The following is a 16372-nucleotide window of genomic DNA, read 5'->3' on the forward strand; positions in this document are numbered from 1 at the left end:
TAGTAACATGTCAACTCATGCGCTGGTTGAATTACATATCTTCTTACCTTAGGTCTTTTTGATAAAGAGGTTAAAAGAAATTTTTTAGCTTTTAATATCTTTTGAGTCATATTACCTCTCTATTTTCTTACACATTTTTTTAAAAAAAATCAAAAAAACTAACTTTTAATCTAATCCAAAGAAAATAAAATAAAAAAACTTACTACAATATTTAGGCCTCGTTTGGAAATAGGCTTTTTAAATAATTTTTTGACTTTTTGGCTAAAGTATGATTAAAAAAAATTAGTATGTTTAGGATGATTTTTTAATTTTTTACGAAAAGATGTGCAAAAAAGTAGAAAGAAAAATGAATCTTTAACTTTTTGATATAGATGGTTGACTATTTAATTTTTTTAGTAACTTTTTAACTTTTAAACTAAAAAATTGTATTGTCAAACGAGACTTTAATATCATTAATATCTCTCTCACTCCCCACTCCCCTCTCTCTTTCACAAGTCTTTCAAGAATTAACAACCAATTTAAGGAAGATGTTCAAATCCTAAGGACAATTATAAATCTTTCAAAATAAAAGATATTCACGATTTTGTAAATAAACTTTATCCCAAATATATTTTTGAAATCCATTTATTGAGATTGTTCAAACAATACCCATAATGACTATAAAATTATATAAAAAACATTTACATAGATTGAACAAATAAAATTTATTTGTGTTTTCTGTTGATCAAGCAGATTACTTTACCTATACAATTTATAAAAAATTTCACTTGTGAAAGACATGGATGTTTGAGTTCTAACAGATAAATTCTATATTAGACATTTCTTTGGTGTTGGTTGTTTGATAAATTTCTCTAATCAAATATTGCACATATAAATTTTTGTTTATTGGTGATAAATCCATTTCTATGGGATATTGCATTAGGTTCAAGGATTGATCTTTTATGTACATAAGGACATGATGAATGAAATTGTTTAGTGAGAAGGATAAATTATCATTTTAAAAAAAAAATATTATTATTCTTACTCTACTGCCGCTAGATCATTGTCGGACCATTGTTGGTGCTGAAAAAATCGTTGGTGGTGGCTGACAGCGAGTAGTGGTGGTAAAACGGATACATAAAAAAATTAGATAGACAAATAAGGGAATGACAAATGGATAGATTGGTGATATGAATAACAAATAGATGACGTGAACAGCAGAAAGATAGACATATAGGTAAGAGTAATATAGTCTTTCAAATTATTTTATCTTTTTAACCCCAAAAGAATAAAGTTTAAGACTATTATCTCAAAAGTTTAAAAATTAGACTTATGGCCCAAATGTCATATAAATTTCTTTGTAACTACATACTTTATTTGCAGAAGATACAGAAAATTAATAAAGAAGAATTTAGAATTAAAAAACCAAGTCGCATGAGCTTTGGTTGTTTAATTGGGGTGGAGACGAGTCTTAAAAGTTTCCCAAGTCAATCCTTGCTCTAGGTACTCAATATTAGAGGGGTCAAAAGGCCCTCTAATTCTGTCAATGGATTTGATCACTGCCCTTTTTGGAAGAACACTTCTTGATGGGTCTGGACTAGTCTTATAGCTCAAGCACGATGAGAACCCCTGTAAATTACCAAACACAACATTTGAAAATTGAAACTATACTAGAGAATAGAGAAGAAAAAGGGAAATTCTAATACATTTTAACATAAATGTTTAGTTTCTCTAACAATTTATTTCTTGTGTGATTATATGATGAGCAACCCATCGCTGGTCTCACGGGTTTATTTCTTTATGATTTATCAATTACACTAAATTGACATAAAATCTAAAATTAATGATCAAAATTGAATTAATTAAGGGTATAAGAATCAAAATGTCAGAAGTACTGGTGTAATTTTTCTTAAAATTATAAAAATTAAAATGACATAACAATCAATATACTGGACTATCGGCATAATTTGTCATAAAATTAGTTAACCTTGAAAATGAGAACTAGTGCATCTTGGTCATCCACAGATGCTGTAACAAGAAGTGCCTCATCTCTAGCAGACTGACTATACAATTCCAACATTGCTATCTCTGCATTGTGCCCATATTCAAATTCTTCATCGTCGTCATCTTCGTCTTCATCATTGTATCTCACTACTCTCCGCCTCGCCCTACAATGAGTGCTCCTCCGAACTTCTTGGAAGCCGAATTTGAGAGCAGTAATTCTAATGGAAAAAAAGCAAATCCTCAAGGTTGTGGTTGTGTAGGATAGATTGTAATAGTTTGAAGGAAGAGACAAGAGTAAGAGAGGAGGTGACGAGGAGGTGGTTAGTGTAGATGTAGCACCACTAGTGTATCTGTGGTAGTACTTCAACATTGTTAGGGGGGGGCACTCTCAGTCTCATGTTGAGAGCCTTGTTATTCAGTAAGATAAGGTTATAGACGAATTGCCTTACTCGAACATTTTGCTGGCACATGGCCTACCACAAAAGTCCATTTTTATGATTGGTCTGTTCATCTTTATAATTATGTGCATAAATTATTTATAATTTTTAAAAAATTTAATAAATTATAATCACATCATTTATTATCAAACAAATAAATGGATGACAAGAATAATTTTAAAAAATATGCTACCAAACATTTATGATAAAAATCATATAATTGCAGTTATTGAGTTAGACTGTTTTTTTTTTTTTTCCTTTCATGAATGAACTGCACATATTGCTTCTAAAATATACATTATCTCTAACTTTTACACTTAACACTCTCAATCTTCTAAACCCTAACTCACATTCACCATCATCATCTCTAACCACTACCTTCAGAGGTGGTGCCAAGTTATAGAGTATGAAGGCAATTGACCCATCAAACAATTTTGAAAAATTTATTAAAAAATAATTTTAATATTAATTTTGTCTATTTGCACCCACAGATCACACCACAAACATTGGTACTAGTAAATTGATGCCACTAAATTTGAAAAACTAAATATATATATGGATAATCTTGACCCTACCAACTTATAAAAAATGACATCTTAGCTTAGAATAATCAGTCCGTTTAACAAAATTAGTCATTTCTATGTTTGTTCAAGTCCCAAATATAACTAAAATTTTTTGAGGAAAGGGTAAACTGCATTAATAAGTGAACATAAACATAGTTATCCAAACATAACCAAAATTAGAAAAATGTTCAGGAAGAGAATGATAAGCTAAAAGATCCAAGTGGAGAAACTCAAAAAAATACAACAAAAAAAAATAAAAAAATAGATAAGCTGAAAAATGAATTTCAATGGCAAGCCCCTTCATATTCTCTTTTGTGAACCAGTTGGAGTAGCTTTTCTTAAAAAGTAAAAATCATTACCAAAAATTCAAACACAACCCAATTTAGACAATGGCAATCCCCTTCAGATTCTCACCTTATACAGATATATAAAAGTACCAGTATTGTTATCTAAAATAAAAAATTAGGCTTAATTTTCAAATTCAGTGATGTGATAATCAATTAAGATATTAAAAATAATACTCTCTCACAACTTCGATAATTATTAACCAATCATATCACTTATATATTATTAAATCTTAAACATAAATATGAAAAATACAAAGGTGCTAGAGACCCCCAGCACCCCCCACAGTTTTTCTGAGAGAGAGTGAGGAGAAAGAGGGAAAAAAATAAAATCAATAAATGAGTGATTATAAATCAATTGAGGGTGGTGGGGATCATAAATTGTAAGAGTCCCAAGTATTATTCTAAAAAATAAACTTGTATATCAATTTTTTTAAAACTAAACATGTCAAAACAAAGCCCAACTCTGTAAATAGTTCTCAACAATTTATAACTTTTCCATCTGGTTGGTCCCAAGTACCCAAACATAGCCCAACTCTATCTTTACAAGGTCAAAATTATGGTGACACTTAAAGCTTAGGTAGGTAGTACCTGACTATTGAGGCGACCTGTTTGGTGAAACTTCTTGTAAGTTAAAAATTGATAATTAAAAACAAAATCAGTTTTTTAAACTTACTTAAGTTATTTTCATTTCAAAAACTATTAAGTAGAAATTATACCAAATACTGTCACAAAATTTTCAAATTTAAAAAAAAAAAAAATTATAAATTGTCCCATAAGCTGCATCAAAAACCACCAAGGTTGTGAGGGTAAGATTCCTCATCATTAATAAACAACTAAATAAATAAAAATGTTAATGCCATCGTGTAGGAGACCACCTCAACCTGTTGGAGTTGACAAGGAAATCCACAATGCAACCATTGATGAATGCAGATGCATAGCACACAAAGTGAGTTTTGTTTTGTGTAATCATCAGTGTTTCATGATTTAAGTGTGGCAAGGTCATAGGGCAGAAAAACAGCATGACCAACAGTATGCAAAGCACCATAATAATGACAACTAAACTAAAATAATTTACAAGCTTACAATAACTATATATAATTTTCCAAATTCAAGATTCAATGGGTAATAAATAAATGAGCATTCTAGCATCAGAAGCCTCAAACTACACAATTATGTCAGCGAGATGCCTTCATGGTGGAGAGAACAGCTCAACCGGCTGGAGTTTTTGCCGACTTATTCCCTAAACACTAGTTAAAAGGTAATAATAATACTTGCATGGAAGTATAAAAAAAAATAAGCTGTCCAAGCAATTTTCAGACAACTATCTTCACAACAGCATTCTTGTAATTTTTTTTTATACCTCAATTCTTCGTTTGAGAGTGGTAGAAGCACTGATGCACTTCAGGTCTACGTAAAATAAATATAACATTTTTAACTGGAATCTCTTCCTAACTTTTGGTGATACGATTCTTCTTGTCCTCCATGGAAATCAGGGAGACTTCCTGGAATATAACTTTTGGCGTCATGCAAGCCTGTTGCAGATAAAACTTAAATTAGATATTCAACCAGTAGTATACGAATATAGAAGAAAAAAATTTAAAAAAATGCATTGGATGCAAAAGCACAACTAAATTTCTCACTGACGAGTCGTTATCTATATGATATCCCTAACAAATTCATTGTGAAGACTCAAGACACCATTGAACTTAATATGCGTTTATACATATTAATTCTTTCTCTTTTATGCTTTTTAATTAAAGGAAATTGAAAACCAAAACTCTACTTTTTTTGAAATAGATATTATGACTTTTTGTTCTTACTTTTTGCAATATAAAAATATGAAAAATACTTTTTTAGTATTTTAATATAATATAATATAAATATATTCTAATGTAAAAAATAAAGAACTCATCGTTTCACGCATTTCTATAGCATTTTTTTTATTTTTTTTTATTTTCATGTCCTGATATTTTAAAATGTTCCATGTCAGTTTGTCTATATAGTCATTTGGATCGTATGTCCATGTCTACGCTTCTATGATAGTCATACACACAGCGTTAGGCTTTTGGGTTCCTTAATCTAAAAAAATTAGAAGGGGGATTAATAGGTATAAATTTACATTGTTGTTTTCTAAGTAATTTTCTTCAAGCTTGCAATGTATTTCATGTGCCTCTAAGTGATCGACATGGAGACTTGTATCTTCAAGTGTTCGAAGTATGTTTGTATTCTCGATATGATACGATTGGATGTGTGTATGACATATGTCGAGGTATGTCTCACATGCCTTCAGGAGTGTCATTATCCGACTCGTGTTTGACCTGGACAAGGAACTTTCTTAGAAGTGTCTATGCATCTCTTCAAGATACACTTGAAGAGGGATTTGAAGAGGGATTTGGAAAGAGAAATAGAAAAGGTGTGTGAAACTAGGTGAAATATAAGTATATTTTATTCACATTTCACCTACCTTTTCCATTTCTCTTTCCAAATCCCTCCTCAAATCCCTCAACCAAACACAGCATAAAGGTTTTTGAAATAAATATTAGGATCTTTATACTTCTTTTCAAGATATAGAATGTGCAAAATGATTTCTTACTATTTTGATATAATAAAATATAAATATACCTGTATCATAAAAAAATGAAGAATTTGTTGTTATTTTCATGCGTGTATACTATATATAAATGTATATCTATTGTGGTCTCCCAGTGTGCCATGACTTGATTTTATGAGAATTACCATGTTGCCGTGTTCATATCATATCATATACATGTCCCATGTTTGTATTTATGCTTCTTAAGTCGTGTACTACTTAATTAATTAAATGGACCACATAAGAAGAAAAAAATGAGCGATAATAATTGAAGTCATTGAAAAAGTAAGAAATTCATAATACCCAGGCAAACTAGGTTACCTATTCAGAGAAAACACTCATGAGCTCGTTTGGTGAAAAATTTTGTAGTATTGGGATGCTCACTTTTCCATTCTCCATAAAATCCATACTTGTCTCCTGCTTCACTTTGCTTCCATTGTTCTCCCCATACATCTTTCCATAATTCAAGTTGCTCATTAGTGATTCAGGTTCATCTACCGCAAACCGGCTTGGAATGGAAGTTCCTTTACCAACAAATCCAAGATTTCTTAGTGGTCCCTGATCAAGCACTTGATCTGACTTGGTGCAATAAGAAGCTTGGATATCACACATATTTGGAGCAAGCCCTGGCAACTGTCTGCCAGAACTAGATGCCATGGTCGAGTTCTGAAGTTGCCTATTAGCACCGTTATCAGCATTTATGGAGCAAGATGACACAGATGGAGATATGGAACCAGGACCCGAGTACCCATTACGCACGCCTGTTGTTTTCAGATCCCCATCCGATAGTTGCCCAGCACCAAACAAGGGATTATTTGAATGAGGTGAGAGAAGGCTGTAATCGATAACAGAACTTCTAGTAAAGCTGCAGTTCTGATTAACCGAATCATGATTCTTTCCCACTTCAAAAATGGTTGATGACTTAGAAGGGACCACCAGGCAAGAAGGCTGCACATTAATTGATCGGCTGGGTTCTGGTAGTATAGACAGTTTCTGTTGCTGTTGCTGTTGCTGTTGCTGTTGTTGCTGCTGCTGCTGCTGGCGTGGTTGCTGTTGCTGTTGCTGTTGGTGGAACATACCCATTAAAATATTACCACTTTGAGCACCCATGCCACCAAGATTGCTGTTGGGACCTACAGTACCAAGTCCATTAGATGGCCATGCTCCTAGTCCTGAATGAACATCCTCAGCATTTATGATGGTTTGTGGAAACTGTTTGGAAATGTTGGATGGGCATCTCATCAAAGGCTGACCATATGCCACACTATGATCAACAGGAATGCCCTTGGGTCCCTGTAGGGATGCTTGTAGTAGTGGCTGGTCCATTCCAGGAAACACAATGTTACCAGTTGGTTGACCTAAAAGCTCAGCATGCAAAGCTGCCAGTGTTTGTGGAGGAATTTGGCCAGAAGCAGCCAAAGCTTGAATATCAAATCTTCCTAATGAACCCAGTTTTGCATTCTGTTCTATTGGCCCACAAAACGGATTAGGAATCCCACCTTGTTGAGCTACTCCACTTAACCTCTTCAAATATAATCTGAATTTCTGCATATTGAAATTACACGGATTTAGAACTGAAAATTGGAAATTTGAGGATTAATCACAGAACATAAGCAGCAGTATTTACTACTTGTATATTAAGTTTTAAGCTTGTAACAAAATACTGCAACCGGCAGCTTTAGCACTATCTAGAATTTACAGGTATTTAGCCAAACTTGTATTGTTTTTCACTAGTTGCTCCACGTGTCCAGTTATGTGAGTTTTACTCAAGAAAAGAGCATTTTGTTACTCAAATCAAGTCAATGTATCCTACAAGCCTCAACAAAAGAAACATGTCTAGAAGCATGTTATACAAATCATTATCGATCTTTAATGGATCAGCAGCTTTGACTCTCCAACATAATCCTGCCCTTTTTCCCTCTTGTATTAGTTTCCTTCTTTTTTTTTTGAGAAACAACAAAATTTTATTAAAACGGAAACGAGAGAGGACAAGAAGTCCTCTTACAAGGAGAGAAAAAAGAAGAAGAAAAAGCAAAACCAATCACAAAACTCCAAACTCTAAGAATGGCAAACAGCAGCCCAATCCCTAGAAATCAAAAACAAAGGGACTCCTTTAAAAGGAGGAGATACAAAAGCCCAAAAAGAAGCCAAATATTCAGCCCTATCCCACAAAGCCTCTACACTTCCTTCTAAAATACTTAAGCTCACCACAAAACACAGAAGAGCTCACTCCATGCACGCTTCCGACTTGATAGTTCAAACCCATGTCTTGTATGTCATTGACAAGTTTCCTTAGACAGAACTTTACCCATAACATAATTGCAGGAACATGCAATGATGCCACAGCTCCAAGGTCCTAGAGAGTACTTAGATATTGCCCAACATGAGAAACGTGCAGCTCAGTGCACAAAATAATGGAGGATTTTGCCTTTTGTACAACCTTCTTGCAAAAAAGACTTTCTATGGCTTGGAGGTACATAGATGTGGTGCAAGTTACAATCAGCATCTTGGCCATTGTTGTCACATGCAGCTCAATGCACAAAGTTGCGAAGGATTTTGCCTCTTGTAATTCTTCGATCATCATGCAGTTTTTTATATAAAAAAAAATGCCTTTCATAAAATTTGTACATCTCTAATTGACTTTGTTCCTATGAAACGTTTTTGGATAAGAGAAGAAAATGTTTCAGTGGTATTAAGGCAATTACACCATGGCTAGAAAAGGGTTGACAAGTGGCATAGCCAACAAAGCAAGAAGATTTAGATAGACATGATCAAGACATATTACCAACTTAAGTGCTTCCCACCAAAAGGATCTCATCTTTGCAGAAAAATCCAACTCAATATAAGTCCACCTATTAGTTTCAACTCATAAATTAAACAACTCATGAATAGAGGAAAATGAGTGCTAAGATTGTTTAGCTGGTACTAAGTATGTAATGGAAGATTGTAAGTTTTTCTTTTATGAGCTGCATAGTGGAGCTCAAGTTTTAGATAAGAAAGAAATTGAGATGTACTTTGGCAGTTGAATATTCACCTTTCACCTATTTCAAACAACATACATATGCACATGTGCACATACACAACACAAAAGCCTAAACTTAGGATAGATGATCAAGCTTTTAAAAATTGAATCTAGTTTTGACTAATTTACAAAATAAGTTTGGACCTTGTAGCACTCTTGTAGAAAGGGGAAAAATCTCTAGAGATGCACAGAAAGTAATTCAAGTTTTCTGAGAAACTTCTGACTTATTATCCAGATTTCTAAGTACAGTACATCCAGAAATTAATTCAAGTTTCTGTGAATTGTAAGATTATGATAACAGAGATTGTTGCCCGTGAGCCTTTCCACAGGGTATGTTTATATACTGTTTAGTATCATTTATTCCTAAATTTTCCAAAAATAAAAAATTTATCAAAGTTTATCGAAGACAACTCATATGCCGGAGAGATTCAAACCTGCAAATGGCTTGCAACATTTTCTCTAGTTAAACCAGGAACATTCATCAATTCAAGAATTCTCTTTGGAACGGCCTCTGAAATGGAAGACAGAATCTCATTAGTGAAGTAAGAAAGAAACATCAAACTTGCAATTTATCACATTTGACAGGAAAATATCAATAATTTGCAACTCTTTAACCAACACCACCCCTTCAATGGTATTTTAAATTAAAAATCAAATTTTCAAGTCTTTATCCCAAGAAAATATTCATATAAATCAAGAAAAGGAAGTGTGGTAGCCAAAGAACATTTAACTATGAAAAAAGAAGGGGGATAAGCGAAGTGGTGGTGGGGGGTAGCTAAAGGACAACGGGGTGGTAATTCCTTTTGTTTCTTAATGAAGGTCAACATTATTTCATGGAATATGAGGGGTCTTAATGACACGGATAAGAAAGTGGTGGTGAAGAGTTTGGTGACGAAATGGAGAGGGGATTAAGTATGCTTGTAGGAGACAAAGGTTGGAGATGTGTCTCGGGATGTGGTTATGAGTTCCGAAGAAGAGAGGAACAGAAGATACAAGGACTTCAGACTGGTCAATTTCGTGGGAAGTGTGTATTAGCTCATTGTGAAAGTCTTGGCAATGAGGTTAAGAATTATTGGGCAGGTTATTTCTGTGTCTCAAAATGCATTTGTTGAGGGGAGGTGGAATCTTGATGCAACATTGGTGGAGTGCATAGATGCAAGACTCGAGCGGTTTATCGGGGATTTGCAATTTTGATGGAAAAGACTTATGATTACATCTGTTGGGATTTTTTGCCTTTTGTGTTAGCCAAGATGGGCTTCGGTAAGAGATGTAAAAAGCTAGATCCACTTCTGCATTTGTACGATGTTTCTTTCAGTTGCGGTGAATGGAATCCCAAGAGGCTTCTTTAATACCTCTAGGGGCTTAAGGCAAGGAGATCTCCTTTCCCCTCTTCGTTTATTAGTTATGGAGCGTTCAGCCGCTGCTCACTAGAGTTTAGGTTAGCAATTTGTTGTGGGTTTTGAGGGGCGTAATAAGGAGGATTATTGGTGTCTCTGTTGTACTTGTTATATTTGCAGATGATACCATTATACTCTGTAGGGTAAGAGTAGGAGTTGAGACATTTGAGGCACACTACCATCAATTGAAGCAGTGTATAGTCTTCACATTAATTTGACCCAGAGTGAGCCCACTCATGTAGATGAGGTTTACAGCATTGACAAGTTAGCTAGGGTGTTGGGATGCAAGGTTGGGACTCTGTGATCATCCTACTTGGGTTTGCTTTAAAAGTCTCCTTTCAAATCCAAAGGCATGGGATGTTTTGGTGAAAAGATATGAAAAAAAGTTAGCTAACTGAAAGAGGCTGTATTTTTCAAAGGAGGGCAAGTTACTCTCATCCAAAGCACTTCATTCAACTTGCCAACACATTTTATATCTCTTTTCACTGTGCCTATGTCTGTGGCAAGGAGGCTTCAAAACCTGATGAGGGACATTTTACGGGACGGGTTGGGGGATGAATTTAATTATCATTTGGTAGTTACAGGATGATGTGTATGCCTTTGAAGGGATGAGAGGTGGGGATTAAGAAGCTTGACTAGTTCAACAGGGCGTTGTTGAGAAAGTGGTTGTGTAGGTTCTCCATAGAGAGGGACCATCTTTGGAGGAAGGTGATAATGGGTAAGTACAGGTCCATGATGGGCGGTAGAAGAACTAACTATAGAAGGGGTAGTTATGGTGTGGGGGATTTCGAAGAGTATCATGAAGATCTGGGAGGATTTCTTTATGCTGGCCTCCAAGAAGCACAGACACGGAGACATGACACGAAGACAACATAGACATGCCAACTCAGCGATTTTTAATGCAGGACACGGTATGTGGGGACACAAGCAAAAATATATAGTTTATATATTGTATGTAATATATACGAATATTTCATTCAAATATAATAAAAAAATGCAACATAACTCCAATTTTTAAAGTTTAAAGGAGGGAGTAATAGATATAAATCTACATTTTTTTATCATTGAATTCTTTAAGTTATTTTGTTCAAACTTGTAATGTGCATAAAAAAAATTAAAAAATTAAAAAAATGTATGGCACAATTGGAAATGTGTCCAAAACACATCGATAAGTGTCCAATGAGTGGTGATGTCCAAAAACTCCAACCGGACCGGACCGGACTGGACCGATTTCACCCCTAACTACATTAAAGGCCACATGGCGCCGTTCGTGGTAGCAAGAAGGCTTGGGTGACCACCCCACTTTCATGGGATGAAACAAACGACGTCATTTGAGATTGAGGAGAGCTTTATTTTGTAATTGAAAGGAAAGCTCCTCGTGTCTCTGTATTTTTTTTTCTAAGAGATGATTTTCCTTTTGATCTTGATTCACTTGTAGAGTTTTTGGGGAATTGTATATTCTAGTGGAGTTTATATTCTTGTGGAGTTTAGAATTATAAATTTTGATGTATACATCTGTGTACAGGGTTTGTGCCCCCTTTTTGGTGCCTGTCTAATACATTTTATTAATTATCAAAAAATAAGTCATATAAAAAAAATATTAGAGAAAAAGTAATATAAGGCATAAATTGTCGAAGCTCATACTATCAATCCCAAGTTGGTTCACTGCACCAACAAATTGCTGATGGAGCTCCACTGACCACACAACACGAGGCTTCTTTGCTGTAGCTGAATCATCAATTTCCAATTCACCATCATCTTCGTCTTTGGCTTCTCTTCTCTTTTTCTGTGTTTTTAATAATCCTTCTGTTTCTTCATTCACAGAAGAAGCATATTCAGCATCATCACTTACTCGTTTATGCCGATCATTATCATCCAAGCTACCTGAGTGCTCATGTTCTTTATTTTCACTCCACTTTTTCCTTACAACATGCTGCCATATATTCTTCAACTCTTCTTCACGTATAGGCTTAATTAGATAATCACAAGCCCCATGTCTGATTCCCCTCATAACTGCACTGGTTGTTCCATCAGCTGACATCACTGCAAAAGAAAAATTATGTTAATTTACAGAACAGGAGTTAAACCACCATTAGCAAATGAGAAGAACTACTCACTAATGACAGGCAGGTCCATCTCCAACCCAACAAGTTCAAGAAGTTTAAAGCCATCCATATCAGGCATATGCACATCACTCAGTACCACATCAAAACAACCTTTTCTCTCACGTAACAAGTTCAAAGCAACGGTGGCCTGTGAGCAAGTTGTAACTGCAAGCAATTACAGATTAGTCAAAAGAACAGAAGGAAAAGTTGCATCAAATAATATTTTGTACAAAAAATCGGTCTGATCAATAGTAATGCACTAATGCCTTTTATCATAGATAAATGTCAAAAATCTCAAAAGCATGATTTTGATTAAAAAATTTGCAGTAACCTTCAGTTAAAAGGTTCCCCATGGATCCACAAAATCAACAAACTTAGCACCAGGAGAATAACCTAGCAAGTAAACAAGTTGGCCTCGTGGAAAGTGTGAAAGAGGAAGAAACTGTAGGTGTAGAAGTTAGTGGCTGCAAAGGCTAAGTGATACTACTGGTGGTGGTGCCTGCAAGGGCTATAGTGAAGTGCGTGTATTGGTAAAAAATGTCATTTAGAAGTTATTACATGTTGGTGTAGAAGTTTTCAATGGTAATGGCAATGAGACCATGTTAGTGATCGATGTTAGGGTGGCTCAGCCATATGGTAATGCTGAAGTTCCTAGTGGTAGTGAAGACATGTTATTGGTTGAGTGATGGAAATGTTAGTGACAAAGGAGGACATTATTCAAACATGCAATGCAATGCAATGCAGGTGGAGGTAGTGATGGCTGCCATAGAGATAGCAAGTCTGTGGTGTGGTAGTGCAAAAGCAGCAGAGATAAACATGGGTTGTCCTGGCAAGACTATACAATGATGTTGCACACACGAAATGCAAATACAATTGTAAGAGAATCAGAGTTTGATAAGTCGAACTACAAAAGGCAAAGTTCTAGCGACCAAGTCAACTAGGATAACAAGGTAAAGGCCAAAACATAGCTCCAGGTTGACCCAAATGTCCTATAATCCAAATCAATGAGTTGAACTATGGAAACCCCATCCTCCATGACTCACATCATTAACACCCATAACAAAATGGAACATATTCAGAACTATTGGGTCTTGTGGACCATGATGAGTACTGCTCACTGGGCCCTGGGTGGGGCTTCCCCCGGCCCAAATTTTTGGGTACTTTGTTAATTTCTTATTGCTTCTGTGTTGCCCTAATTCTATGCTTATGAATAAATGAAGGGGATGCCTCTTGTGTTGTTGAGAGTTGTATTGTTTTCTAATCATAGTGAAATCGTGGCCATAGCCCTATTCTGGGGTGCACCCGTAGATCGTTGTGTTATTGTGTGTGCAATTTCTTCAATTCATTTTATTTTTCTCGTTTGTTATTTTGTGTCTCACCGATGTGGTTAGGAAGAGCCAATTCCTAACAAGAAGAACTTGAACAACAAAGTTAAAGTTCATCGCCATAGTCAATTAGATAAATATTTTTTGACCCATCAAACTTATCCACATGATTACTTCTATACACCAAGTAGACAAAACCCAATTCGCCTCGTATCAAAACCAACACAAATTTTACTCTCACAAGAAACTTAAGCACAAACCAAAAACTACAATATCCAATCTCAAGCTCAAACTGACACCCCAAAAGTGCTTATTAACTAAAAGTAAAACAGAGAAACAAATAGGACTCACCAAGGTACATGCATCTTCGAAGCATTTGCTCCAAAATCCTCAGACAAATAGTGTCATCATCCACAACAAGAACTCTCAAACCTGCTGGAAACTGATCGGGAACAGCCGCCTCAGCTTTGCATGACGGCGACCCGCAGTTGCTCGCAGTCGTGCTCGACTGAAGCAGCTTCTGCAGAGCAGCCATAACTAGCAACCAACAAAACCCTAAAATTCCAATTCCACTCTCAAATGCCACAAAACAACTTCAATCTCTACTCTCTCTCTCTCTCTCTCTCTCTCTCTCTCTCCCTACTTTCTCCAAAGTTCAATTCCACTCCAATTCGCAACACTGCGGATCAACATCACTACTGTTGCAGGCCAGATCTACAACAACTGGAAGGTGATTACATCGGAGAAGACAATTTTGAGCACTGTTTGGAACTAGATCTGAGCTGGAATCGATGTTGTAGTTGGTTAATCGACGAACTTGGAGAAGTAATTGGGAGTTTATCGATCGAGTTGGGGGGTTCGATGATCGAGATATGTGGAAGAATGCTTAGAGAACGAAGAGAGAGAAAGTGAGAAAGCGAAGGGAAAGAGTTATGTTATATAATTGGAAGGATAACGTGAGACAAAGAAGAAAACTCCATTAAAGCTGTCCCAATTTGCAAATATAATGTAAAAATATTACTAAGAGATAATTCAATGATCTTTTTCTATGTAAATTTATGTGAAAATTAGGAAAAATATTATTAAGATACAATGTAAAAATATTACTAAGAGATAATTCAATGATCTTTTTCTATGTAAATTTATGTGAAAATTAGGAAAAATATTACTCAAATATAATGATCTTCAATGATCTTTTTCTATGTAAATTTATCTTTTTCTATGTAAATAAAAATATTACTAAGAGATAATGATCTTCAATGATCTTTTTCTATGTAAATTTATCTTTTTCTATGTAAATTTATGTGAAAATTAGGAAAAATATTACTAAAAGATAATTCAATGATCAAATGATCTTCAATGATCTTTTTCTATGTAAATTTATGTGAAAATTAGACTCATATTTAATGTAAAAATATTATTAAGAGATAATTCGATAATCTTTCTCTATGTAAATTTATGTGAAAATTAGGCTCATATCAAATTTACAACTTTTATATAAGATACTTTTTTTTTTTAATCAAAAAATGTTAAAGATCCCAAAAATTTTATCAAATATTTTACATGAGTGTGGATCCTTCACTCATGTGAGAAATTTGATCAAATATTTATTCACATAACTCTTTTTTAAATTTAAATTTACATAACAAATTCGTCCTTTTCATTAATAATATGGTGTTTGGAATGTGACTATTTTAATTGATTTTTTTTATCTTTTTACAAAAAGATGTGTAATTAAAAAATTATTATTTTAATTAATTTTTTATTTTTTATAAAAAGATGTGTCAAAAAGTAGAGAGATCAATGTGATTGAATGTTTTGTCTTTTTAATTATTTTAGGATTGATTTATTTGCTACAAATTATCATAATACCTTTCTACCTTTTTATATATTTTTTTTATAAAAAATCAAAATATCACTAAATAAACAAACTTCTTTTTTAATTTTTTTTTGTTTTTATCCTGACTAAATAAGCAAACTCAAACCACCAAAAAGACACCACTCCAAATGGGGCCTAAAATCCATAAATGACATTATAAATGAAATGTCTATTCTCATTTTATTATTTAGTTGCTAACATTAAATGTCACAATAATACATCTATACTATCTATGTTATTATATACAGTAAAGGCTGCAATTAATGCCTTGAAATCTCCTGCGTTTGGTTGTGTTTTGTAAATGTGATTTGAGAGTATGAGTTGTATTTTAAAGTTGTATGTTGTGGAATTATGATTTAAGTGTAAAAAATTTGTTTAGTAAAGAGTTTTGAAAATAGTTTTAAAAAGAGTTTTGATTTGAATGGGAAATTATTGATGTGATATTTGATATGTGATACAAAAATTTACAACTCATAACTAAACATACAACTCAAAATTATTTTAAAGCACATAAATTTTTTTAAAAATTTCATAAAATATTTTTTTCGATTATATAAATCAATTGCAAAAAAAAATTACTGTTCCGGGCAGCCAGCCAGTCAACCGGCCAGACGACCGGCCGGACGTCCCCGCCAAGCAAGATTTTCCCCAACAAAAGGAAAAACGCGTCTGTCAAAAACAGAACAACGCAGGTGTTCTGTACAGAGTTCTCAAAACATAATTT

General features: G+C 34.2%; 2 protein-coding genes across 2 annotated transcripts; both read right to left on the reverse strand.

Moving 5' to 3' along the window:
• Positions 1-1281: 1281 nt before the first annotated feature.
• LOC114272838 (uncharacterized) lies at positions 1282-4150 on the reverse strand. The gene is made up of 2 exons (XM_028214539.2): positions 1967-4150; positions 1282-1608 (listed from the first exon to the last, which is right to left on the reverse strand). Exons 1-2 carry the CDS (start codon positions 2351-2353, stop codon positions 1429-1431), a joined length of 567 nt encoding a protein of 188 aa, XP_028070340.2. The 5' UTR covers positions 2354-4150; the 3' UTR covers positions 1282-1428.
• A 242-nt stretch (positions 4151-4392) lies between these two features.
• On the reverse strand, positions 4393-15239 carry LOC114272840 (two-component response regulator ORR21-like). The gene is made up of 6 exons (XM_082870611.1): positions 14121-15239; positions 12457-12609; positions 11984-12382; positions 9377-9453; positions 6242-7465; positions 4393-4862 (listed from the first exon to the last, which is right to left on the reverse strand). The coding sequence occupies exons 1-5, from the start codon at positions 14302-14304 to the stop codon at positions 6242-6244; spliced, it is 2037 nt and encodes a 678-aa protein (XP_082726737.1). The 5' UTR covers positions 14305-15239; the 3' UTR covers positions 4393-4862.
• Between the last annotated feature and the right edge of the window lie 1133 nt (positions 15240-16372).

The sequence above is a fragment of the Camellia sinensis genome, chromosome 5 (assembly GCF_055761805.1).
Source record: "Camellia sinensis isolate YWXY chromosome 5, ASM5576180v1, whole genome shotgun sequence".
NCBI lineage: Eukaryota > Viridiplantae > Streptophyta > Magnoliopsida > Ericales > Theaceae > Camellia > Camellia sinensis.